At 37.8% G+C, this 27,974-nt stretch overlaps 2 protein-coding genes across 8 annotated transcripts; both read right to left on the minus strand.

Moving 5' to 3' along the window:
* Positions 1-2,051: 2,051 nt before the first annotated feature.
* Positions 2,052-6,989, minus strand: GTF2A2 (general transcription factor IIA subunit 2). Of its 4 annotated transcripts, none has more exons than XM_075045467.1 (5): positions 6,930-6,989; positions 6,148-6,329; positions 5,514-5,618; positions 4,061-4,187; positions 2,052-2,365 (listed from the first exon to the last, which is right to left on the minus strand). In XM_075045467.1, exons 2-5 carry the CDS (start codon positions 6,217-6,219, stop codon positions 2,340-2,342), a joined length of 330 nt encoding a protein of 109 aa, XP_074901568.1. In that variant the 5' UTR covers positions 6,220-6,329; positions 6,930-6,989; the 3' UTR covers positions 2,052-2,339. The 4 variants fall into 4 exon arrangements, with proteins under 4 accessions (XP_074901568.1, XP_074901570.1, XP_074901571.1 ...); XM_075045469.1 differs by having other exon boundaries at positions 6,148-6,285; positions 6,930-6,988; XM_075045470.1 differs by lacking the exon at positions 6,930-6,989 and adding an exon at positions 6,418-6,705 and having other exon boundaries at positions 6,148-6,287.
* Positions 6,990-7,644: 655 nt separating this feature from the next.
* On the minus strand, positions 7,645-27,965 carry BNIP2 (BCL2 interacting protein 2). Of its 4 annotated transcripts, none has more exons than XM_075045473.1 (12): positions 27,823-27,965; positions 23,555-23,692; positions 22,938-23,068; positions 22,105-22,172; positions 20,826-20,993; positions 18,753-18,929; positions 17,989-18,091; positions 17,561-17,692; positions 16,856-16,942; positions 16,619-16,717; positions 15,107-15,142; positions 7,645-12,496 (listed from the first exon to the last, which is right to left on the minus strand). In XM_075045473.1, the coding sequence occupies exons 3-12, from the start codon at positions 22,985-22,987 to the stop codon at positions 12,448-12,450; spliced, it is 969 nt and encodes a 322-aa protein (XP_074901574.1). In that variant the 5' UTR covers positions 22,988-23,068; positions 23,555-23,692; positions 27,823-27,965; the 3' UTR covers positions 7,645-12,447. The 4 variants fall into 4 exon arrangements, with proteins under 4 accessions (XP_074901574.1, XP_074901572.1, XP_074901573.1 ...); XM_075045471.1 differs by having other exon boundaries at positions 7,645-12,499; XM_075045472.1 differs by lacking the exon at positions 27,823-27,965 and adding an exon at positions 24,326-27,678 and having other exon boundaries at positions 7,645-12,499.
* Positions 27,966-27,974: the final 9 nt, after the last annotated feature.

Here is a 27,974-nt window from a genome sequence, read left to right on the forward strand (position 1 = left end):
CATTTCAGAATGTCCATCTCCTTTTCAAATGCTTCCTTACAAGGCAAGGCAATATTCAAATCTCAGTTTTTAAGCCAAATAGGAACCACCAGATAAGCAGGGTATACAATTCCAAGAATTACTATTATGCATCAGCACAGGGAGTATCCCATCACCTTCTCCTTCCAATGGGCCAAGTCTAGAGCTTCAATGGGACTAATCTTTTTTTAAAAAAGTCAGTAAAGTTGTCCTGAATTATGAATGTAGTAATTTCTGGTTCCTGCCCACATTGATTTGAATTTCACTGATGACTAAGTAGCAGACATCTTTGTCAACACAATTTCTCCCTTCATTTGTAATTTTTCTTAGTATATATATATTCATTACATTATTTTCTTTTTCAGTTAAAATTTCTTTTCCTTTCAATTAACAGCTAAGGTAGCAGTAAGCCTGGGAGTGCTACAGTTGTAGTATGCAACTGTTGAAACACAAATCTGATAAAGGAGTATCAATGAAATGCAAACGTTAATCCATTCCACACAGTAACCTCACATCATCAGTACAACTGTGCTTCTCTATTAAATATTTTTAATGGAAAAATTCTATAGTAAATATGCTAATGCACACTTAATTGGAACAAAATCAGATATATAATTATTTGCATTAGGAGGGAGTCCAAAGGCTACAGAGAACTGGAGATTGAGAAGTTTCTGTCCAGAGACAGGAAGAGACTGCAAAGAGTTGGAGGTAGGAACAGCAAACTTTTATACTTGTAAGGGCTGAAATTCAGTTTACCACATGACTATTAGGAATAAAAAAGTGTTTAAAACTACAAGATTGAGTCTGATGTAGAAAAAAAGAAAACCATGGTACAGATACACATTTGCAATGACCTCAACAGATACTTACTGTGCTGTTCAAATGAGAGCAATAGTCTGTTCTTCTGGTTTCAAAAATGGTTACTTACCGATCTGCAGTTTGCAGCAAAGGACATTTAGCATAGATACAAGACAAAAAAAATCAATGGTAAACATAATACTTGGAACAGTCTAGCAAGCAAGTCTGTGAACTCCTTTCTCACTTGAAGTGAGGGAAGCAGAAGTTAACCAAAACCTAAATATATATCTTTTGATGTCCAAAGGTAGGATTTAGAGAACCATAACCTATCAGCCTGGAAAGGTATTAGAAGAGATACTAACGCTTTATTACTTTAATAGACTGGGCCACTGACATGTAAAGGTTTCAACATGTAAATTATGCTCCAGTTTCAGCACAAACTAAAGATTTAGACTGATCTGAAAACTGTTACCCCCGACTTTTCTTCTGTATGGTTTCCAGTTTCTAGTGGTCTATAAGTAGCCTACTGTCAAAAATAAATGAATTTGACACTGATAAGGCAGCTAGCATTCCTATGACCACACTGGAACAGTCACTGCTGTAAAGTCGGACAAATGAGCTGTCAGTATATTATATTCACACGCAGAGTGAAGAAAATATTTTTAAGGGTTTCTTGATTGGAGTTATTCAGTGGAATGTATATATCTAAAAAGAACAAAGTTATCTATTTGATATCTCAAAATTCATAGCTCAACTCTTTCACTGAAATCTTCTTGGCCAGGTGCCCAATTAAATGTATTCCACATAAATACAAAAAACAATTAGCAAGACACTAAAACAAGCAGCTCTAACATTTGTTGAGAATATAGTGCAATCTTATGAGACTCAATTTCATTATTTCAATTTGATTAGCTGTGCAATAACTTTAACACTTGGGTTAGTGTTATTATTAGCAGAGGGTACCAAATGGACAAATTTATAGACAGAAAGATGCAGCAACAAAATAGACAAATATACTGGCCAGCATGAGCTGCTAAGCTTTTGTTGATGTCCTCCTCCATCATTCTGAAACAGCCATTTCTTGCTATACTAATCAGTGCAACCATACTCAGAACCCTGTAACTGAAAGACCTTTGCATTTGCAACATTACTCTAAACACACTTAGACAATAGTGGGAGAATATATTATATTAATGATTGTTTTTAAACAAAGTTTTCCAACGATCACTCATTCACAAGTTTTTAAATAAAAGTTTATTACAGAAGTTATTCTGAACAAAAAAGGCAACAGTATCAGTTGTAATTAAAAAAAAAAAAAAAAAGTAACATTGTATTCATGCCCTATAAGGTGAACTGAAGAAATGCTACAGGTATTTCTTCCACTGTCATTCTGTGACGCTTTCTAGTATGGATTAACACATCTGCATCACAAGAATTAAGTATGAACACAGTCCCTTTCCATGCTTCTCTCCAGAAAGTGCTGCGTATCAACAGAAAATATTGCAGACAAACCACAATTCTATTCATTCTGCAGTATTGGAACCAGTATCTAGGAAAGAAAAAAGAAAGTGAGTAACACATACCCCCACTACAGTTGAATATAAATTAAAGAGAACCAATACCATTCTCTAACACCTTCCACAAACTCAAAAGCATTCCCCAAGCATTTTAGAACATGTTCTATACCTACCCAGTTCCCTCCACTGCTATCAATGCGATGCATGAACTGCTTGTGCTGTTTCACTTCAGTTAGCAACATTGAAAATGGCCAGCACAAAACTTCAAGGTTGTGCACACACATCATTTGCTATTAAGGCATTAAGAATACAAGGAGCTGTGCTCTAACTTGTGATACACACACACTTCACTGCAGTCAGCCACAAGCACATCTGGCTAAATCACATGATCTGAGAAAGGGGTTTGCACATCCAGTAGCATAAACTCCTATGGAGTGTGGGCTATAGTTCATTATGCATTTTGAAACAGATGCAAGAATGAGCATGATCTTCATAAAATAACTGAGAGGAAGTCTCTGTTCTGAACTTGTGGCAGACACACCAATTAAGACCAGTGCAGCTTCTGGTATTACTACCATTACTGCTTTCTTGTTCTTAGACCTATGGAAAAAATAGGTAACTTGGATATGCAGAAAGACAGGTCAGTGTTTACTACATCCCTTTAGCAAGTCAAATTCTGGTGGGAAAAAAAGGCCATAATGTTAATAGCAACTTTAAGTCACCTAGTTCTTTAAATCTTATCTGCATACTTTATCATGAGTGAAAACGATCAGTACTCTGAAAGTAAGGTTTCTTCTACTAGCTACAATAAGCACACAAAAAATAAACAGAGTAAGATTATATGCTTGGCTAATACCAGAAGTTGAGCAAACAATAAATTCTGTCAACTGTTTAGAACTACAAGTCACTTGAAGTGACTACTCTAATCACACCTGGATCAGGAAGCCATGAAGAACCCGTTTCAGAGGTCTAGGGTATATTTAAATAAAGCCTTTTCCATTCTCAGTTCTTCCTCTTAGCATCACTCCCCGGGAATGAAAAAAGTGGCACCATTTCACACATCTTTAGCAATCTTCTGCCACATCAATGGTCTTAAAAGTTATAAACCAGCTTGCCACAAAAGTCACTCAATGACTTTTTCCAGTAAAGAATTTCAAGGAACATTGACAAAAGTAATCCAGTCAAGCAGATATGGAACATAAACTCCCATAAGCAGTGTACATACAGTGGGCCTGTTGAACAATATATAAATCTTACAATATGATTTGCAAATGCTAGCACAAGCTTTTCATGTGCTTGGGTCCTCTACTATCAAATCCAGCAAACAACTGCTTAGACAGTTTTCTCAGACAATTGCTTGCTCAGGCTGATGAAGCGCTCCTTGAATTCAATAAAACATGGTGCTGTTCTAACAAACAGGTTAATCCTAGAAAAATCACCACAGAGAAATTCAGTTAAGATTACTTCCAGCTTTCTAATTGCTCTACTAGTATGTACTTCCCAACGACACTGGGAACTCTAACACATTCCTATTTCAGTGCTTATGAGTTAGGGAAGCATTCAGCTTACTTTTGTTTCATTTCTCATCATATGTTAAAGGGAGTGCAGAGCCCTACTTTTGTCTGAATAATACAATTAATCTAGCTTTAATCAGACATTTGGTCAAAGCTTTCTATAAATTATCAAGTCTTGTGTTTCAGCTTATTTATATTATATTCCATACTTACTTTTTCCATCACATGCTACAATTTTCACTTTATCCACTTTCACAAGTTCAGTGACCTCCCTAAATTCAACATCATTGAGTACAAATGTCCATACGTTGTCACAGAACCTGTACGTATTCAGAGACCCCTTTAAAAAGACAAGAGACATTTTCTATAGGATGCATCCCAAAAGTAACAGAAAATATGACATTTACTATCTACTGAACTTCTAGAACTAGGTTTGCCATAAAGCCAACTGTGAACCTGAATACATACAAACTTGTCAAGCAAGCAGTTCTGAGGAGAACTGTAGTTTAAATGCCCTCCAGTGGCTGAAATTTTCAAGACCATGTAGGGACGTTATAGTCTATCCAAGGGGAAGCTTCACAGGTACGCTAAGAAGTTTTATAACTTTTCTAATGTGTATAAAGAATCAGTATCAGAAAAGATTTCTTAAAGCATGGGCTATAAGAAAAATCAGTTACAGCAGTGATCATAACAAGACGTGAATTCTGCAACTGTTTAAATAAAGCGATAGTTTAAATACAAAATCATGACAAAACTGACCTATGTGACATAAAGGGGTATCCCTCATCTTTGATATTATTACTGAGGATGTTGATATGTAAACCTTTTGGCCTTCACCTTCACGTATTTTAAACTGATACTCTTGAATTTAAGCTCCAAGTAACATTTTTTTAATTTATCCGGTAAACACATTCTGAACAGTTTTCTATACCACATTACATAGACAAAGCAAATTAAGCGTGTTCAAGAAAAGTTATGCTCTTTTTAACGCATCTATATGGTTTAAAATCTTAAGTCGTCACTTCATTAATGCGTTCTGCATAGACTGTAGAGGAAGTAATAGGACATAAGTTAACAGGACAACTGTTTTGGTTTTGTTTTTTTCTCAAAATTACAACCAAGTTGACATTTAACAATTTGCTGGCTATCTGACGTTAATTAGGGTGGCTGGCTGGGCAAAACCCCCAAACCTATTTTTCTATGATATCTACAGAAAATAGCTACAAAATGATCCAGTGACTTGCATACAGGTAGATCTACAACTCTGTAGTCTCTCTTCACGTTACAGATGTGGCTGAAATTCTGGCCTCATCTCACTTCTGCTAGGTATAAATAAGAGAAGCAGAAGTCTCTCTCCCCATCTGCAAGACACTGAGGATGGCAATGCTACCCATCAGAGCATTTCCCTCTTGCCCCTCCCCTGTTTTCATCCACCCAGCAAATCTGTTTCTGATTTTTGCATTCCTTCAAAAGATCCCTGGCAAAATAAGATTAACAAGCCTTACAACTGCATACAGATTATAAATATAAATGTAAAAAGTCATTATTGCAAAGTCAAAATGGACCTTCGTAAGTTTTTGTTTAGAGCACACAGCTTTTAACAATGTTCTGCATCAAGGCTTAGTTGGTGTACCTCATGAAGAACTTTTATATATTGTTATCTTACCCTGAAATTGACTCTGTTCCTGACTCGTTGTGCCAGTGCTGAATTTATAGCTTTATCAAACTGAAGTAGCACCTGGAGGGCCAGCTGAGGCGTGATTTGCTGTGACTAGTTTAAAAAAAAAACCCAACAGTTTTGAGTTGGTTCAAAGTAAACTCAAAAATGCAGTAAAAATCAAAAACATCAAAACAAAGTTAACATAAAGCAGATCTCTAGAAGAACAACTTACAGAAGTATTATGTTCCTGTGTTTACTTCCTTTTTCCTATTTTAACTCTGAGAGAAGAAACAATGTGCTAATATGATTTTTTTGTGCTACACAAAGATTTCTTCTGATAAATATTCATTGGAAACAATCAGAAGAGCAGGAACTCAATTACAGCATTGCAGATTAATCTGACAGTTCATTGACTGGGCCACACAACAGGGGATTATGCCACCTACATAAAACATTTTCCTTCATCTGAAACGTTAAGAAAAAGCCTCCCCATGTGAACGGAGCACCAATAGCTTTTAATTTCAATCGGCAAGTTTTCCAAACGTTGCCCATAGGTACCCCGATACAGCAACCACAAAGCCGTTTTAATAACTAGCCTTTTTATCAAGCTAATTGCCCAGACCATAAACCCTACACGCACCTGTATGAGCTCATCCAGGCTCTCCTGAAGACTGTTCCCCAGCGTGGTGTTTCTATACAGCTGATACGCCATGGCTTACCGAGACGGGCTGGACACCTTCCTGATCATCCACGGCAATGGACGCCCGTTATGTCCTCGCTCTCATTTAAAAAAAAAAAAAAAAAAAAAAAAAAGGAAAAAATCTAAAAAAAACCACAACGGAGCCCTTAATGAACAACGCATAGCAGAGGCAAACAGAATTAAAAAAAAAAAAATTCCTCAGACACTGACCAACAATTAAGAGCGCTCAAGAGCACGGGGCATTAACGACCAGCAGGAAAACCGGGCCGCCGGGGAAGGCAGGAGGGACGGAGCCGCGTCGCTGCCCTGCCGAACACCGACAGGCCTTTGTGCCTCACGGGCACGGAAGCGGCGCGCCGGAACGGGGCCGTCTTTGTCCGCCGCCCGTTCGGCTTCCAAACCCATCCCCGTCCCCCGCGCGGCGCCGGCCGGCGCGCTTCGGAAAGCCGCGACGGGAATTTCAGGCGAGCGCTGGGCACTGAGCGGCCTTACGCCCCGCCCGCGCCGGGCCCCCTCGGCCTCATCCCCCCACCCCCATCCCCCAAGGCCGCCCGCGGCCCCAGCGAACGCGGGGGAAGGCGCCGGCGGCCGCACCGCAGCGAACAGGCGGCCAGCCCCGCCGGCGCCGCAGGAAGAGGGAGCCACGCAGGGCCGCGCCGCCCTGCCGGGCCCAGCCCCGGGGCTCCCGCCCTCCCAGCCCCCTCCCGCGGCCCCAGCCTCACCCGCTCCGAGCGGCCGGAAGAGGTCGGCTGCCCTCCTCGGCCGCCCCGCGGCCCGGAACCGGAACGGCGAGGGCGGCGGCGGGGCCCGGCCTCAGCCCGCCCCTCCCCCGGAGGCGGGAGGGAGGTCGCGCTGTGCGGTGGCCCCCGCCTCACACACGGGAGGGCGGCGGAGCGGAGCGCCTAGGCCGGGGGCAGAGCCGCCTGCCACCGGGGGCAAGGGCGCGGGGCCCCCGAAACCGCGCCTGGCGCCCCCGAAACCGCGCCTGGCGCCCAGGGAAGCGGCGGCCGCAGGCCGAGCTGCGCGGCTTTCCCTGGCGCGGCCCCCGCCACAGGCATTCAAGAGCGAGGTCGTGCTGCAGCGGGCTAGGGTCGACTTTAAAAAGTTATGCAATAACGAAGACTTAAAAGGGGTGTAGTTGCGGGCTTAGGTTTATTTTACCTGTTCAAGCGACTGAAAGCCTTGGCCTCCTTATGCTACGAGCTGAACCCATTTTCCTCTAGCGTTGTATTCCCAACCTGTACCAACTGTCAAAAACCTTCTAAATACTCAACTCCAAAACTATCGTCAAAATAATTGTTGAATTTCACTGAGACTAGCGAACTGGCACCTACAGTGTTTAAATTTCACATTTTTAGGAGGGAGTGGGTGGTGCATACAATCATAAAAGACACTCACATTATCAATATATTCCTATGCAGTAAAATAAAACATTCAGACCTTTTCCAAAGGTGTTTATTGCATATAGCATTTATTTTTTTCCTAATTGAAAAGTTTCCCACAAGTAGTAACAGCTAGCACATTCAGAAATGTGTTTATCACCTTACTCTATGACACTGTGAAACACAAACAGAAAAGGGAAGCTCATTTAAAAAAAAGGATCATAACATTCTTAAGAGGTAGGTGAAGAGTCTTGCACTTACATAGTTTTATATTAAAGGGGCAAAGGAAAATAGTGACATCTGTGAAGAACATTAATAGTCAATTTAAGCCAGTTATACCACCTACAAGTCACAACCTATGTTTTTGCATGACTAGTGCAGCTTTGTTTTGTTAAACACTGCACATTTCCCATATCACCCATAACTTTATTGATACCAATAGGCAGTGTCTTAACCCTTGTATCTGCCATTCAACTGGTAGAGCACCCTACTACTTGGGCTTTTCCTGTTAATAAAAGAAACACTGCAGAACTGCAGAGCCACTGGGAACGTAAGCATCTGTCTTCCATGAATATTTTTTGTAATTATTAACCTGGAATTCCATGTCATAAATACTAACTGGAGCTAGCTAGAGTAAGGAGCATGGTAACATAAGGACTTGACTTTTTGAAAACACTCCAGTAGCTTCTCCTTGGATCATTTGCAATACTGGGGAAAAAAAACAAACAACAAACCTATGTTTAAATCAGATTAATCTGGGCAGTCCAAATTGCAAAACTGAAAAAACATCTAGTTGAGCAAAGAATGGCTTTAATTTCACTGATCTCAGTCCTGCTTGAAGGGAATGATGAAAAACTGTAACACAACTGCACCCTCTTCACAAATGCCCTTTTTTCCTGTTAGCTCAATATACGGAACAACATGTGATAAAGGAAACCATGTAGTTCAACTTAAAATTTTGAAGCTAGGAAAGCTGCCAAATCTGTCTTTCAGTATATGAATATTTAAATATTCCTTGTATTTCAGAGTGCTACTCTGACTAAAACCAGATATCCTTAAAAAGTATAATTAAAGCACTTATTTCAAGCATCTCCGACAACCAGTCGGTGAAACAAATCCTCTGGAGAATGACCTGCATCCACAAGGACTGAATAAGAATTTTTACTGAAAGCTTTATAAGACTTCTGCGGTTACAAAAAGCACGCAAGCTATTATCCCTCTCCCCTCTGTTCCTTGTACAAGACTTTTCTGAGGGAGACTGGAATGACTTGAGAATTAAAGTCATCTCCAAAGACAACAGCTTTTGATACAAATGCATTTAAGCCATCTTTCTATGTAATAAATACTGTATAAATCTGTAAGATACACAGACAAAAATTTGACACTGAAAGAAATACACTTTTCACCAAGAAACTTATTTCTTTGTGACAGATTTAGTTTAGAAAGTGCCCATTCACAATGTAGTTCCATTATTTTCAGTTAACTACAGACATTTCAGTAGATGACATCAGTGAAGCTGACATGACTAGGCACCAATGCCACCCTCTCCTCCCTATGACACACTTCGAGGTCATTTCATAAAAGATTCCATTACCACCAGCATGTAATCTGATCTTGAAGTCTGACACAAATTAGCTGTTGAAAGGTTTTAAGCTGTCATTAAAGCATTTAAGCATATTATGCAACAAAATTGCTGAAACATGCTAACAGACTATATACCAATTGTGTGCAATTCAGAATATAACTACTGTTTCTCAGTACAAAGTTCCTCACAGCAAGAAATACTACTCTTCACTTGTTCACTGAAAATAAAGGAAAAAAATGCTAAACTGTATTGTTATGAACAAGATTACATATTATTCTAACTAGTTCTAAGCTTTTTGGAACCAAAAATTCTCCATTTTAACATCCCAGAACCTCAAAGACTTCAATCTGCTTCAGCACTAAATCCTTATACATCCCTCTCCATTACTTTCCAACAGAACATGGCTTTGCCATACTACACAGAACATCAAGAACATTCAAGCAATCTACAGTGTACTTGCATCAGTTTTTAAATGACACTTTCTCCAAAATCTTTGCCACTTCTGAACACTTACCCTATTGCAGAAACCAATTTACAAAATGTCACATCCACACAGAGAGGCCACTGGCCCAAACCACTATTTCAGCTGCGCACAGTAATAACAAAAGATAACCAATGACTTATTACCACAAATATATATATAAACAAACTAATGAGACTTCCAAATCAAAGGTAAGTTAGTACTCATGAAATTATCTTTTCTTGACAGGACTTAAACTGTATTCTGGGAACATGAGTTTTAGAAGGAAGTGCCATTGAATGGTGAATTCCCTGAAATATTGTATCTTATCACAAAGTGATTCAGGTTTTGAAATAACTTTAATAAAAGTATGAAATTCCAACTTTTCATGTTTTTAAATATTAAAATATATTAAACTATTTTATAATTTTTAAAAAGGTAAATTTGACAAAAATTTACCCATCTGTGTTCAAAGTAACCTTGGGACCTCGTCACTTTTTGTAAACAACCACCTCACCATTTTAAATGATGAGCTGCAAAAGATCAGAGGGGAATAATTCTTTAGTACACCTGTTTCTCAGGCTGCATATCTTTAAGGACAGAACTGTTGTGCTCTATATTCATTCATGAAAACTTATACTAGAGAAATAAACCATTCAGTAAGCACATACACATTTCCAAAAGAAATTGTACTGCTGTAGCATGAAACTGTAAAATCACTCAGCCACCAGGAAAGACAACAGTAAAAGTGCCATCATTTGATAATATGGTCTATACAGAGGACTGCCTACTCTATACTGCACTATACACATAAGAAGCAACAGGACATGTAGGACTACAATCCTCCCACCAAGAATATGATTTTACTGAGAAGAATACTTTTTTAAATCAGGAAAAATTTGAAATGAGATGATCAGAATGCTTAGTATCTAGCTTAGGACCCACACAGAATCAGTAAAAATCAAGGTTTACAGGTTTGCATGTTCATACACTGCACTGTGAAAGTATCAAAAGGAAACAGGCTCTAAGTGTCCAATTTACTGACTGGAACTTTACATTAATCTGGGTCAACACTGAAACTGGAGCAGGAGATAAAACAGCCCAAAGAAACTGTTCACATTTGTGTTCTGCTTTCAGAGCAAGATCCAGACCTGATGAAATGGATGCAAGGCAACTTGAAAGAGAACAGCCTACATATTAATCTCTTTGAAACTGTGATACAGAAGCTGCTATAACAAAAGTACCTAGATCTTGAGATGAAAGTCCCTGAATTGCAGAATTAAAACTCCCAGAGACATGGGTAATTTGCCCTCACCTGACATGAATATGCTCTCAGAGTCTATACATGCATCATTAGAGAGATTAGATTTATTGTTAATTGGTAATAAGTCGTGACTGCTATTTATCAGTGTCACATAGTAATCTGGTTGAACACAACTTTTTTTTTTAAATAAGGGAACTGTGTAACACTAACTTTTAATATAATTAAGAACTGATATTTTCGACATTAAGACAAAATTGTGAGCACAATAAAAACCAAAAGTGAAGATTTAATATTTGCTACAATATTATATTGCTCAACTCCTGAATGGATTTATTTGCATGCACCTGTCCTTACAGGGAAGTAGCAATGATTATCAAGAGATGTTACAAACTTCTACAATGTATCAACCAGTGCATTACTGTTGCCCTGATAAACCTATAAACACTAGTTATGTGTCCAAGAACATCTCTTACAGACACAAGTTTACTACCATTGTGGGGAGGAAAAAAACCCACCAACCTTTAAATCACCTTTTTTTTTTTTTTGTTAAGTGAAATTAGTGCTGGCATCATGTGCCAAACTAAGAGCTTTAGAAATGGATGTTTCATCTACAGGGATGACACAGGTAGCATAAGATTCCCCATACCTCTGCAAACAACTGATATTATGGTGAGAACATCTATGTAACTCCCAAGCTCTAAGTACGACCACAGTTCCTACAACCAATATTTATCCAAGAAGAATTGCAATGAACTCATTTCCTACTGGTAGCTGCGATAGCCTTGATTTACTGAAGCAGAATCTAAATTCACAACTACATTGAGAAAGGTCTGATATCTTACTAGTCATTCAAACAGTTCAGCTTCTGCTGTGGCTTAGGCTTAAACCGTTTGGCCAACAGACTGAAGTTCACAGAACTGCAGTTCTGCATTCTCAAAAATGGACTAAAAGACACCAAAGCTCAAGCTCACTCTAGTGAGGTAAATGAGTACTGCTTGTATTAGATATGTGAACAAAAACAAGGATCTCTGCACTTGTGAAAGACTACATTATGTGATTGTTAATATCCAAACAAATTAAGGTTTCTGTGACAACAAAGAAATGCACTTGACCATTTACAGCAAAACAGATTTATACAATAACAACAAGTAACTTATGGCCTTGTCTACCTGCAGATGAATTCCTTCAGCAGGTACACACAATATATTGCTCAGTCATAAAAATATATATTATCTCTTTCCTTTAACATTTAGGTATATAAATATTTTACTGAAGAACATGCATCATTTAGATAAACAACTGCAAGAACACCTTCTGAAAACATAGGGTTCTTTGACATTTAGCAGTATGAAATGATTACATAAACATAGCTATTAAAGTCAAGACAAACCAATACAGCAGTAAGCAGTCCATTGTGTGCTAGTCCAAAGAAATTTGGCACCTTTTGCAACAGGTTATATAATATGTACACACACAGAACACATTATAAATGGAGCAAAAATAGCATCATTCCATCTGCATATTCTTCAGTCTTGTTTGGACTCCAAACTTACTGTTCACTTTTCTGCTCTTGTTTTCCATTCAGCTCTTGGTCAACTCTGCTTAAAGAAAGCAGTAAAATTAAAACCATGTTAAGAAGTAGTTTAGTTTGATAGCTCACATATTAAGCAAAAACTATTAACAGGAAAACACAAAGCTTTTACATGGAAAAAGTTTTAGTAAATAAATATTAAGATTTTTATTGAATGCCATCACAACACTTTGCCTTTTTTTTTTAAAATTTTTTCCTACCTCCCCCTAGAAATTAATTAAAACTGTTAAGAAACCATTTAAATAACTATAGCATTCAAAAGGAAGCATTTGAAAAGTGCAAGTGAAGTTTAACTACAAAAGGAAAAAAGCAGGTTCTGTGCTTTTATTAATGAATGCAAGCAGGAATATAAATTTACAGGTAACATGACAACACTGTCAAGCACTGTGCTTGGATGAATTCACACACTGCAGAATAAGCACAGAATTACCATTAACGTTATAGTAATTAAGCCAAGAAGGTAACAGCACTAGTTGGATCAACAAAAGTTAAGTGGCTCCTTAACTGCAATACTTCTTCTATGAAGTTCTAGGACTCTTGTAATTACCCAGGAAAAATTCACCATCATTCTGCTAAAACTGTTTGTTTTGTGGGGTTTTTTGGTTGGTTTTTTGGTTTTTGTTTTTGGGGTTTGTTTTTTTTTTAATCCACCTTAGGACTTGCAAACAAAATGTTGCTTTGCAGAAACCAGTGGATGGCTGACAGTCCTGCATGAGATGTACTTTTCCTCTTCACAGTAAGAACAAGCTACAGTCTTAACTATATCTTCTAGAAAATAAATTGTGCATGGAGGTAAGTTAATTTTAAAACCAACAGCAGTTCCAAAGTGAGAGAGGCTAAGGCCAAGTTTGTCTTCTAACAACCTAATTGTCTAACCTACCCGTCCAGTCTCTCAAACTATAACCAGCTAGTTTTTCAAAATGGTAAAAGTGACAGCTCTTCTAGGCCATAAACCCATATAAAGGGGAGGCATTGGGGTTTTTTGTTGGTTGGTTGGTTTTTGGGGGGTTGTTTTTTGTTGCCTTTTATTTTTGCAGCTGTAAAAACTGAACCTACTACATAAGGATCTAATAGGTCTGGAGCAGTCGTGTCTAGAAGCAACAGTCCTAGTCAAATACCTCTTTGCCTGCACAGTACGCAGATGCAAGTCATCCCTGTCCTCACTGCAGTATTTTAGAAAAGCACATTTTGACATAGCTTACAGGACTAACAGAAAGTGTAAAAAAATACGGTAAGCTAATGCAAACAAGCTATGCATAAACATAGAGCTGACAATATAAATCCATAGAGGTATATCATATGCTAGCTCCCAAACCAACTCATACACATAGCCAAGGAATTCCTACTGCCATCCTCAAATTTAGTAACTAAACTTCAACACATCTCCTTTCTCCCTATTATAATAAATAATACCTACAACTGCTTTCAACCTGATTAAAGTCTCAGTATCAAATAGTGCCTGTGATCTCTCCTCTACATATAAGTTTCACTTAGGAACATACTACTTTTTACAAAAGTGATGGCAGTATAAGCGGTATCAACAGGGACACCAAGAAGTGCTTGCTGTACTGGAGACTTTAAAAAGTTTTTACATTACTGTTTGAATGTCTCAGGTTTGCATCCTGAATACAATGGGCTTTGCAATGGAATTGGGCATATAGAATTATGCATGCTGGTGGGGCGTGGGAGGGAGGCAGAAATCAAGCAGAACTGTTCTTAAATATGTACTGGAAGGGTTTCTTAAATTTGACAGGCTTAGTACTTCAGGTTACACACTGCAAAATTATCACTTAATTTGAATAATTCCTGGAGAATGTTCAACACTTATCACTAGCTTTACCTGCTAGCTTTCAGAAAGAATTTAAATTACTTTTATTTTAATCTCTCAGTGTTCCTCTTAGACAATAAGTCTCCCTCAATAGTTATGCACACACAGGAAGAGTAATTAAAAAAAGCCAAGTTAGTAGCAAAACCTTTCAGTACATGTGTTAATGAGAGCAAAAAAGTAACATATCCATTCAAAAATTTTCATCATCTGCTAGAATAGATTGAATAGTTAGCAGGAGACTGAAAATTAACAAAATGAAAATCCAGTGTTTATTAGCAAGGAACATGGGCACTGCAAATACAAACAGCACTAAAAATACTAATTTAGATTGCATCTGTTCAAGTTAATAACTGAAAAGGTAGTGAATACCAAAAGTACAAAATACAAAATTCAATATTAGAGCTTCTTCCAGAGTTCCATCTCTGCTGATGCATAGCTACAGCTTAGCACCTAAAAACAGCTCTTCCTTCAGGCATCACTTTTTGTTAGAAAGATGCACTACTTTTGTCTCTTGAAGATTCAGTTGAGAAACATGTATCCCCTTAGAAGTGAGCATCTCATGTAGTAGAGACTATTCACAAATATCTGTTTGAACATCCAGGGTGAGTTCTTTCAGATGATATATTGTACTTGCAGGCAGTATAGTTACTTTCATGCATAAAAACTTAGTCACTAGTGCATGTTTATATTTACAAATGCTTATTCCTTTATGCAAGCCAATCAACTGGGAGTTAGTTGCAGTGCAAATTGTCTTATCTAGATGCAACCCTAATCAAAATATGAAGATACCTTTTCTGTTTCTTTCTAAACTTTTCTTCTTCATACCTTGGTGAGGAAAAGTTTGATTTCAGTAAATATAACATATGAAGGCCAAATTCAACAGAAGCTGCAAACTGGTATTAGTGTCAATACAGTTTGTAGAAACATACCAAGTTTTGAAAATGATATAATTAAGAAAAAATATATTGTACCTCCAAAATTTATAAGCAAGAAGCATTAAGATTTAGTTACTATGGCATAACATATGAATTCAATACTTCTTGTACAGTATTAACGTCCATCACTGAAATTTAAAGTCTGTATTCGTAATAGTTTGAAGCCAGATGTAATCCTCCACAGAAGTCTGAGAATTAACTCCATAAGTCAACCAAGTTCAACCTTTGCAGAACAGTTAAAAGGTTTATCAATACAGAAAGGAGTCTTTCTCTCCTTAGAAAGACAGTCTGAGTATTTATAACACATCCTTCAAAAGCCCCAGTAAAAAAATATTCTAAAGATAGCACAAGGCTGCTTCAGCACTGTCATGTCTTTCCTCTCCACCCCAAGAAAACTGTGTTTTCTCTATTTTATAAAAAGTTAAACTCTGCAACTGATACCAGCTGAATGCTTACTGCAATAACCAGCCATATGCAGGAGCGTGGGGGACCAATTTGTGGATCTGTCCAATATGGATGTGCCCTTCTGTCCACACAGTGAGACTATGCCACCTTTCCTTATGGAGTTCCCAGTTTGCAATCACCTATTGTGATGCATTCTCTATAGGTTTTGTATGTTATACCCTCTAATAGGCTGATTGATTTGTCATCAAAATTGTTAGTATTTTCATCTGGCTTTTTTAAGACCCAAGTTTGTGATTTCTACTCTATTACTGCACCCACAAATGCTATTGATAAAAGTATCGTCATCATCGTATTTGAGAGCAAAGTTGTGCTGACGTTAAAATGGATATTTGTATCTGGAGGGAAGGAAGAGGAGAAAACCAAGGACATTGATGCTGCCTTCACCTCTTCAAAGTAGTTTTAGAACTATTATGGGTAGGGATTCATCATTTTTCCACCACAGCTGCTCTTTTAAATGAAATCCCAACCCAAGTGGTATTTCACCACTTAATTTGTTCCACATTTTAGCATGAACACCAAAGATACTATAAATATCTTCAGTATCAACACGTCCAGAATTTCTCACTCACAAGCCAGTTTAGCATACTGAAGGGTATAACAACTGGAATGAGACCTTGCCTCTAGAATACTTAATTCACGCACACCATAATTTGGTAATTACGCAAGGCACTATTTGTGAAAATCCCTATACATTAACAATTTCACTATCCATGCTACTGCATACCAAACTGTAGTTAGCACTGTGGTCAAACATGGATACTCCTCCTAAATACAGCGATGATCTGAGTTAAATTAAATTTTATTAAATGCAAATTATTACATTCAAACCAATCATTGAATACAATATATACTGGTTCTAAAACATGATCAGTGTAGAACATGTTTGAATAATAAAACGTACTGTTTTATGCATTCTGGGATGCCAACGTATTCCATGGGGATGAGTTCAGCTAGTTCTGCCAGGGTAAAGACATACCTAATTTTTTGGCTGAATTTTGAGCTGTGGAAGAACAAATGCAGGGTACAGTTACAACTTAAAAAGTTTTCAATAGGTCAATATTAAAACAGTTTTTGAAGTTTAAAGTAAACAGTTGTTAGGATTTTTTTTTTTTCAAAGAAATAGCTTCCAGAGTATTACCTAATAAAAGGTTTTGTGATGGCCAGAAGTGTTCTGATGAACCAAGAAGGATGAACTATGATTAATGATTTCAGATTTTTCCTTAACCTAAAGAATTCAAACAGAGGACATAATTACTAGAACAAAAAGGCAGCATGACAACAAAGGTTTTTTTTTTTTTAATATATAAGTATGTTTTTGCAAGCACAACTGTCACATAAATCTAGTATTCTGACATTCCATTATTAGGCATTACCATCTGCCAGAAGAAAAAAAAAAACAAAACACACAACCATATAGTCAAAAATTAAGATATAGTATCATTTTGACAATAATGATAAGGAAATAACATTCCAAAGAGAAGTTTCTTTGAATCTTTTTACACAACTAATGATGAAGTCCTTCACGAAGGACCCCCCCTTATTACCTTATCATGTATTAATACAAGAAGTTTTAAGGATATTCTATGTGGTAAGAGTATTCAGTATTCTAACGCTACTATTTTCACTTAAAACAAACAAAAAACCACCCTGCAACAAAAAAGCCAGGCATGCCTGTAGCATTATTTCACATTGTCCAGCTTAGGAAGAGGTTTTCAATATACCAAGCAATTTGCTTAAATCTTATCCAGTAGGTACCAGATACCACATTAAACAGCAGTTTTTCCTAAACAAGTATATCACTGAGCATGTGAATATTGTAAGAAAACACTGCAGAGTTTCTTACCTTCTATCAATTTGCTGGTAACATTTCCTAAGCCAGCCTAAACTTGGCATTTTTCTCCTTGTTGTTGCACCATTCAGGTAAACTATCATATAGTTCTCTGCTACTAACAGCTCTAAAGTGCCAATTACATACCTGCAGAGACAAACAACAAAAAATTTCAAGTAAAGATCTTTGGATATTACAGTAATTCCTAGTAGTGCTCAAATATATTTAAAAAAACAAAGCTGGTAAAAGTGTTGAGCAACATCTAATAATTTTTCTTCCCTCTCCTGGAAGCAGATGTAGTTGCTTTTCTATTTGTTACTTTTCCCTCATCTGAAATATAAAAAGCTTCATTAAAAAGATGAGAGAGAAGTAGGCCTTACATTAAAATACTAATTTTCACAATGTGAAATTAAGATAGTATTCAGAGGCAGATGATGACTTACTTAAATAGATTGTCCATTAGATATCTGTAGTTAGGCTGACTGCTTTCAGGCATAAAGCAAACAGCAAACACAACAATGGCATTTAATCCATCACCATAATAACCTAAAAACAAAGGAAAAAGCAACAGTGGTAACAAAGGTGACTATACAATAACTACGTTTACACAGAGTCAAACATATTCAGTAAGCTTTCTCATTATTTACCTTGAAGAGACTTACAAACATCTGTTCTATATAGGCAGATTCATAGTTACAGAAAAACTGAAGATTTCTTTTTCAAGTTCATCTACATCTAAAGAAATAGCTGAAGTTGATGTAAATCAAATTCTGTACCTACAAATCAACATCTCAGTATAGAATCTCAATATATTTAATAAAGTTTTTATATAGCCAACTTTTCTTCCAAACTAAACTCCACAGACTGTTGGGAAGAGTCATTAAATTGACTTATGCCTTAGTAAATCTACAATTAATGCTTTCAACACTCTTAAAACAAAAAAATTATACTGGTAGCACTGACACTGTAGAACAGCTAAGTACATCTTATTATATATAAGCATGTTAGTAGCTTCATTTGAACATGTGCACATTTTGGAACTTTAGTTTAATAGGGAAAAAATATTAAATCAACCATATGCCTTAATACTGCAACAAATGAATTATCACATGAGTCTTTATACCCAAAGCTCTTTCTGTGCCACCCCAACTTAGCTTAAAGTAGTAAGTTTCTCAACAGTTCCCCTCAGCACAGCACTAATCCTTACCACCATGACTGATAACTTTTTTATATGGTTCAATTGCCTTCATGTCCACCCTATGGTCCTGTTCTCCAATCCTAAACATTCGCCAGCGTCGACCATCATCTTTCTCCTCTGCTGCAGTGTATTCAGTAAGTGATCCTTTCCTAATTACATCAGTAGTTTTTGGTTTTGGAAGATCATCTGCCAAAGTTAAAACATGTTCAAGATCCATTATGAATACTATGTATAGTGACAATCAATTACAATACAGGTTAACCACTTTGCTATCTGATCTATTTTAATGTTCTTTAGCCAGTCAGACATATCAGCTGACTTAGTTCCTTCAGTCATTACAAAATAGGATCTCATGGGTGTCATACATATTTTAGTAAAATACTCCATGTTGGCAGTTATCCATTGACTGTAGTTTTCTATGTTAAAGTACATGACAAATTTCAATTCACATAGAAAGCCTATTTAATTGTAGGCTTTCAGAATACAGACCTTGATGAATCTCACCAAAACAGACAAAGTGGTTAACTCTGATGATAATTACACAGGTTGCTTGATCACAGATTTACATAAAAGCATGATTTAAAACATTGACAGTACCTTGCAAGCAGACATGCAGGCAAATCTATTTAGAAATTAAATCTATGAATGTGTGCAATCAATATATATGAAATTTATGCTGACAGCAATCTGTAAAACAATTTGCTCCAATTAAATTATGATTCTTGACTTTGTTGCATAGACCTTACCCAAAGCGAGAAAAACCTACTGCAAGTTAGTTGTCTGCTCCCAAGACAAAGCTGTTAATTGAAACTATCCTTCCAGGAAAATGAAGGCAGCAGCATTAAAGGAAGAAAAGACAGAAATCCTTTTCAGCCACTTTTAAAAACAAGGCACAAACATCCGGAACATTTCCTTTGCATCATTGCAAAACTAACCCTAAATACCAATTCTTCTTCACCAAAATGATGAAAATCCTTTTACACAGGTAAACCCACAGGCTCTGTTACAAAAACTTCACCTGCAATATGTCTTTAGCTATTTTAAACCCCCCCTTATTCTAAAGAGTGTTTCTTTCTCCATTTACAAGCTATCTTGGAATGAAGAACAGGTAGTGTTTCATACATAACAGTGAAAAGAGAGCTTCCTGTTTACTCAGGAATTAGAAGTATTTTTTTTCCAGAACAAAAAAAAATTATAATTGAGTTTACATGTTTAGAGACATTAAGTCATGAAGTTTACAGAAGTTAGACTCCAACTGTTTGACCAACACAACAGTTCTTGGCTTACATAAAAGGGCCTTAAAACATAATTAAAACTGAAAGTATAAAACTTGTGCTTTAACTCCTACACAGAACTTCTTTACCTCCAATAAAATTTGTTAGAATCTCCAGGTTTTGCCTGTAAGAATAGGATGAAGCATCTACTCATTTCTTAAATTTCAGATCATTACTAGTGAGGCTATAGCTATGTTAACTTCCTATCAAGTCATTTCAGAATTCCTTGACACAAAATAGAGGCTCTTCTACCACTTCCAGTCAACCTAGAAAGCACGCAAACTCTAAGGCTACTGACCTTTTGCCATTCTCACCACAGTAAGATATGAGATCAGGTGTTAGTATTTTTAAAAATAACATTCAGTCTTCCTTCAATACAAAGGCTTGCAATTCATCAATTTCCAGCTAGCTAATCTACATCACTTTATATGGTTCACCTCTATTTAAAACTCATCTATAATACATGTAAAACACCTTTGGTATTTTTTTTTTCCCAGGTTGGTTCTTAAAAACATACCGCAACAAAGAGGATTTTCCGTAACTTTTGAGTCTTACAGGTGTTTAATGACATTCACCTAAGTTTATCTGGAGGTACAGCTATTATTATGTTGTCTGTGTACTAATCAGTCAAGGTCTGATTTGCTCTTTAAAAATCCATTCCATATATTCCCAATTTCTAATCATTCCCTTTTTATTTTTCCTCTTGTAATATTGAGCCATAGTTATTTCCCACCTGAAAAACTACTGACCTGCACATAAGAAAATAGAAATATTTACAGGCATCAGACAAAAGCAACAGAATACTTACCTTCCCATTCAAACTCATTGCTATTTTCTGAAGGAGTATCCAAGTCATCCAAATCAATCTCTCCACTCTCATCCAAGTCATCAGACAAAACAGATTCTTCACTGTGATCCAAAGTTAAGCTAATATCTGGAGCTGTTAGTTTCTTCCTCACTTTGGTTCCATTAACCTCTGTATTTAAAAAAGCAAATTGTTTCTTTTCAAAGCTAAAGTGAGTTTAGACAGGCATATTAACAAGACAGAAGACCCAATGCTTTCTCAGAATGCATTGTAAATTAATTCCCATAATTTAAACAAGGTATCTTTGGAATAAGAATTAAACACAGGGTGAAAAGAACAGCACTTGGAGGTCAAAGTTCTCAAGTCCTCAAGACCGTAAGTTTACCCAATTGCATACACACTGTGATCACAGTGGTAGACCACCATACTCCCTACAGAAGAAAAACCTGAGGTGCTGCCACCACCTAAGCAACTATTACCCATGCTAGCTATACCAAAGCATTCTGTGAGTTGTTCTAGATATTATACTAAGCAAGACTTGCAAATAATGCAATAAGTTCATGTCCCTAGCCCTTGTTTTTGTTAGATATTGGTAACATCATAACCATCTTTGATGAGATAAAAAAATAATATACAAGCTGCAAAAACCCAGAAGGCTGGCAGACAACAGTGAGGACAGAAAATTAAAGAAACTATTAGGGGAACACCCAGCATGCTTTGAGACGTAAGGCAAGTACTTGTGTGATTCCGACAGTAGTTGAAAGCAGGGAATAAAATAAAATGACTGATGTAGCACTGAAAATGCCACAACTAAAGCAGACTGACAAGATACAAAAAATTAAAAGTGTAAAAAAAAAAGGCATCTGTATTATTACCCCTCTGACCATTTGGATGGGCAACATTCTTAAAAGGCCACAAAGGTCTGACATTTGGAGAGAAACTAAGGTAGGCCCTAACTGATGCACAGAAGCCAAATAATGAACCAAGATTTTAAGACAGGTCAGGAAGTGAGTGCAGTTATTCATTTTTGTCCAGTATTACCTGGATAGCTCTGTTCACAGAGAGGATGAAGAGTCTCATATTTTATTCCCAAACCCTTTTCTTTCTAGACAAGATGTTTACAATACCCTTCACAAACAAAAATGTCATTTAGAATGCTGTTTCCTCAAGCCTGACTCAGAAACCACCCCCACTCCCCAAAACACCCTAAACCAAAAATAGAGTTTTAAAACAGCCATCTAAGTAGGAAGCGGTCAGCTTGACTGGAGTGGAATGTTCTTACCAGCTTCACTTTCTGTTCCAGCTGCAGCCAATATATCTGACTCAACAGGATCATCCTCTGGCAGGGGCCTGGTGCACAAAGTAGAAACTACTGTTACAAAACTTTTTTTTTCTTTTTTAAATAGCCAGCTAAATGCCAAATATTTAGGCTTACGTGCTGCTAAAAACCCCACTGTGGGATAGTACTGAACTAAATTTACTTATAGCCTAAGTTCAAGCTTTCAGTAAACAAAGCAAAGTAGCAGAAAATTCCTTTACAGCATGCAGGTGACCATCTGTTGATGTGACAAATGCCAAAATACTGGTTGCTACAAGTGTGTGTCATCCTTAAGAAAACTTATATTCTCGCTTAAGAAAATTTGACATTAAATACATTACAGAAGTAGTTTAGCCATGTTATTACAGAAAGCCTCTGAAGTCAGCTCTTTTAGTTTCTTTGTAGGCCTAAGCATCACTAGCAGTCCAAACTTAAAAATTTTGCTCAAAAATGTTGCTTAATGAAATATTTGGGCCTTCAGACACTGGTAGTAACATGCAAACAATGTAGTTGCAAAAGAGTACCACAGAAAACTAAGCCCAACTTCCAAATTTTCACTTTAGTAACACTGGAAACTTCAAAAGTGGCATGCCTGCTTTACTTAACTTACCCACGAACATGAAGTGATCCCTTTCCAGACCATAAAGAAACATGCCACAAAACCTTTTCAAGATGACTATATTAATGGAAATCACTTCAAGATTATTGAGTGTTAGTTCACCAGGAAGATAAAGAGGTAAGCTTATTCTGGATGTTATGCGTTTGATTTTAATTACTATTAAAAAAAAATTAAAAACCTTGGGAAATCTTCATCTTGCCATTCTTCCTTAAACTCAACACCTTCCATTCTCCAGCCAACTTGAACTGCTAATAGAGACTCCTGATCACCCAGAACCTCTTGTCTTCAGGACAGTGGGCTAAAGAGGAGCTGCAGGAACATAACAGAAGATGCTAGTTCAATACTATTGTAATGCCCATACTTGCAACACATCCTTTCACTTATCACCAAGTTGAGGTATTATGCAGAAAAAAAACCACAAAAAAACACAGGGAAAAGTTTATGATTTGTCTCCTTTTTTTTTTCATACAAAATTGCTTATGGCATGGTTTATCATACAATAATTTAGGTTGGAAGGGATCTCATGTAGTCCAATACCCGACTCAAGCAGGATCAACATCTCAGCTAAAAACCAAGGCCTTGAGCAACCTGATCTATCACTTAGGATTACACCAGTTCACTCCAAACTGTAAGAAACCTGACAGCTGTCTAGATTCTATGAGAGGTATTGAATAAGTGTGTATTTTGAGAAGCCCCCCCCAGATGGTCAGATCTAAAACACAACCCAGTTCTTAAAAAAAAATAATCACACTCTTTAAAGATAACTATTTCAGAAAGTGTTTTCAGAAAACTCACCCTGTGATGTGCAAGTCAAGCTGTGTTTTTTCAGGCTCACCCATCACCAGCAACAAGGAATCCCCAATAATGGAACATAATAAACCATTCTGCTGACATAAAAGTCCAAGCCAGTTGAAGGTCTTGGCTGCGTTGGCTCTAAAAATTGGCAGGAGCAGGTAAGCTTATCAATGCAGATATTAAGAAAAATCTACACTAATCAAAACAGGAAACAATTATATTTTTGAATGCAAAGAAGCAATCACCACAGAACACTACTACATACAAAGTTTGAATGCAATCATACTGCTAATTAAGCAGAGAAACAAATTTTTTTTATGTGGCTAAAAAGAAATGTTACACTTACTGTTCTGTATGACCACCTTTCACAACAAATCTCAATTTCTCTCCTCCTGACCCAATTACAGTCACAGACTGTTTTTAAAACGTCCTGCAATGCTTAAAGCTACACTACACAAGCCAATTAACAAAAAATTTAAAAGACTGATTTTTGTAAAACTCCAGTACCAGCAACAAATTAAACACCAATGACTAAAATTTAAGCTTATTTTACCAACATTTCCCTGCTTCCCTCACCCAGAAAACTGAAATAAAATTCCTGTAAGGTAGCAGCCTAGTTCCTCTTAAGGGTCAGACTCTCCTGTTCGAATTGTTCAGCCCCTGCACTGCTCAGTTGCTGTGAGTATGTGCCAGTACACACAATCTCCAAAAAGTTGCCCCAGCAATTGTCCTCCTAGCTCTCCCTCTTTCTCTTTGTTATTTTTGACTTACACGCTCTTTGGAGTAGTTTCTTGCTGCTCGAATCATATGACTTTCCTTGTGAAACATGTCCTGTTTTTCATCAAGATGATGATATTCTCAGCATACAGTTTCTCCTGAGTACTAACCTGCTAAGTGTTTGCAACAATAAATTTTAAATATTTGCTTGGAGATCTGATCATATTTTGATCAGTAGTAACAGTGAATATGTGCATAGTTCTTTATGCATTTGTTTCAGGACACTGAGATGAAGCAGGAGAAGTTTCACAAAGTACTCTATGCAGTCAAGAGAATACAGTGGTTACAATCAGTATGGAACAGACTATCTGATGCAAATACACAGTTCACTGCAAACAGACACTAAACTTAAGAGAAAATCTAAACTGATGACTTCATTCTTAAGGGACAGATGAAGAAATGAATAAAACTGACAGTAAAAAAAAAACCACAACAAAAACACACCACCACAAACCAACCCTACCACTGTGCTGGTGGCTATAAGATGCTACTCTTGAGCTCGCCTGCACTGCATTCACAAGACAGTTTAAAGTAGGGTTTTGCTTCAAGACTTGAATAGTTTCCTCACTACACTTTTGAAGAATACCAAACACCAAGTAACATCTATTAATTTCAGATGTACAGCATTTCAGTGCAGAAGCAATTCCTACCTGCTGCATGTATTCCATTACATTAAGATAAACTTGATACACTAAAGACAGGCACAGAGTTTAAAAGTTACTCATGCTGTAACCAAAGTTTAAGACACTTTTACAAAACACTTCTCACGTTACTTACAGAATTCTCATCAGCAACTTCTCATTAAGGTAGACTTGAAAGCAATCATTCACTAAATACCGCATAGTACAACTGCAAACAACTTAGAAGGCAAGTTTCAAGTTTAACATCAGATAAACTTGAATTTAGGTTTTCAGCATCCTACTTAACATGCAGACTAAGTAGTTGTTTTGGATGTTTCAACTTAAAGTCTTATGTACAAAAGCACTATCACCTGTCAACTAGAAGAATGAGAAATTAAGGAGGAAGGGCAATCCCAAGAAAGTTAGAAAAGTGCTGACTTTAAAGTTAACTACTGAATACTTTTACATCACTAATATAAACACTTACAAAGCAAGGGAAAAAATCTACTACTTCTGCTTATACAAACTAAAGCATAGTTTAGAAATAGTCTTCCTACAGCTGCTGTGACGGTGCTGACATCTTCTGTTTTTACTATGCCAAAGTCTCTTTTTAATTCAGCTGTAAATCAAAGATAAAAGCTTAACTTGAAAAATGTAATATATTGTAATAATGCAAGTATTTATTAGTCACATAGAATAAAAGCAATTAAATTTCTACCTGATCCTAGCACTCTTCATGGACAACTCAAAAAGCTGTGGTTTCTGAGAACAGCAAGCCTGATCATTTTTACTCTCCATTGCTCATTATTTTCCATTTTACTTAAATGGAGTTGGAAGATTGGGAGCTATCTAAAGGTCAGAAACTTCAACACATCAAAGAACATCTGGATGCAGGATTGCCATGTGGTTCTGCTCTCTTACTGGAACCACGGGACTTTGGTTCTCAACAACACCTTTCATATTTCTAAGTATCTCAACAGGCAAGTTATAATACTACCAAAAAAAAATATCACAAGGGAACACATCACTGAAGCGCACTACTCTTCCACTGCAGCTAATGAACAGATTTCCATTTCCAGAACACCAGGTTAAACCTATTCAAGTTTGCATGTGAAGAGTATTACTGCTTGCACTAGAAGTCAAACATCAGTGTTCTCATGATTTTTCCTGGAAGAAGGGATAGTTTTCAGAGTTCTCTCGTTAATACCAAGCTGGCTTAGTTGGTAGGTGCTGGAATACCAAATACAAGAATATTTAAGAAGCCTATTATAAACTGCCATTTTTAAGAATTTAGTTTGCAGCTAAACAGAGACTCTAATCTGTCCCAGATACTTAGGGAAAAAAAGAAAAAAGAGACAGCAGAATGCATGAGATCATTTTATTCATGAAGTTAAAGACTCCTTGCAAAAATTATTTTTTAGGTTTTCACTCTTGAGTTCTCAGAATAATACATAAATAAATAGAAGTCATGCATTTACATGGGCATATCTGCCTATCCAATACAGAGACCTATATTCAGTCTCTGACCAGCACCTCAGCATTTGAAGTAGAATAAATATAAGGCTTATTTTGCAACACAACTGCAATGACGAGCACACTATTGAACTAGGTACCTGATCAGTAAAGAATAGTGTGCTGTTTCCATCTCAGAAAGTGGAAATCAACTTAAAAAAAAAAAAAAAGTTAGCCTACTTTTTCTACATTTCACCTTCACCATTTCAACAGAAACATTAACTGTTACTCAAGTGAATTCCAGGTTCCAGGCATTAAAGAGGTGCCTCTAAGAGTATTTTTCACATTTGATTTTACAGCAAGTGAAATCTATGGAACAGGTATATTTTTCTGGTACACACATCCACACAGTACAGCTCACTATAATTTCTAAATGTTTTTATAACCCCATTGGCTTTTAGAATGTGGCCACACTAGCCGTGACCCCAGAAAACACTTCCCAGACCTGAAGACGGACAGCCAAACTTTCTCACTTGCAAGTCTGCATAATGAGGTGATGCAAAGACTTTCATTAATAACAGGTCAATTCTTTGTCTCCTTTTACTCCCTTCTCTCAGCATCAAAGCGTGGAGAAATCAGTCCATTAAAAGAGAAAACTTTGAAAACACTCTTGCTGTCATCTCCAAGGATACTACTTTAAATTCCACATCGAGGGCAATAGAAGAATCTGCATTTCTGAATCACCAAGGCTCAATTAAAGGCAAGTACTACCTTGTCTGACAACAGTCAAAAAGAATTTATACCCTGCCTAAAGGCAATCAATATTCCTATGTAAGATTTAGATACGCACACACACTAACCAGAAATAGTCAATTACTACTTAGCGTATTGCATTAGTAGCTGGAGGAACCCAAAGAAAAGGCGCTCGAAAGCAACTTCTGCGACACAGCTCCATACTGCGAACTTCCTAAACCTGCATCGGAAAAAGTTACTCCACTCGCGCTCCCCGCTCCTTATTCAGCCGCACAAGAGAAAGGCGGAGGAAGAAAAAAAAAAAAAAAATCTCCGTAATTGAAGGCAACCTCATTAGCGGGCATAAGGCTGCAGTTCGCGCTGCTCCGGTGCGACCACCCTACCGGGGCGGGGGGAAGGAGGGATTGCCAGGGCGAACCCCCCGCGCCCAGAGCCCTTCCCCCGACCACTCCCCGCAGCGGCCGCACGGGAGCGACGCGACGCCGCGGCCCGCTCTGCGGAGGAGCCGTACGCCCGAGGCGCAGGCCAGGACGGCTCCGCACTCAGCCCCGCCGCCCCTGGCGCACCGGCGGGCGGGCCGCGGCCCCGCCCTGCCGCCCGCACAGCGCGGCCGGGCCGCGGCGCAAGGCTCCCGGCTCGCCCTTATCGGCCCCTCCGCGGACGTACCTGGCGGGACACAGACAGGGCAGGGCAGGGCAGGGCGGAGCGGGACGGGACGGGACGGGACGGGACGGGCCGCGGCGTCACCCGGGCCGCCGCCGCGGAAAGGGCCCCCGCCGCCGCGCTGCCCCTGCTCACCCGGAAGCGCATACGCCGCT

This window comes from Buteo buteo, chromosome 13, assembly GCF_964188355.1.
Source record: "Buteo buteo chromosome 13, bButBut1.hap1.1, whole genome shotgun sequence".
In the NCBI taxonomy this organism is placed as follows: Eukaryota; Metazoa; Chordata; class Aves; order Accipitriformes; family Accipitridae; genus Buteo; species Buteo buteo.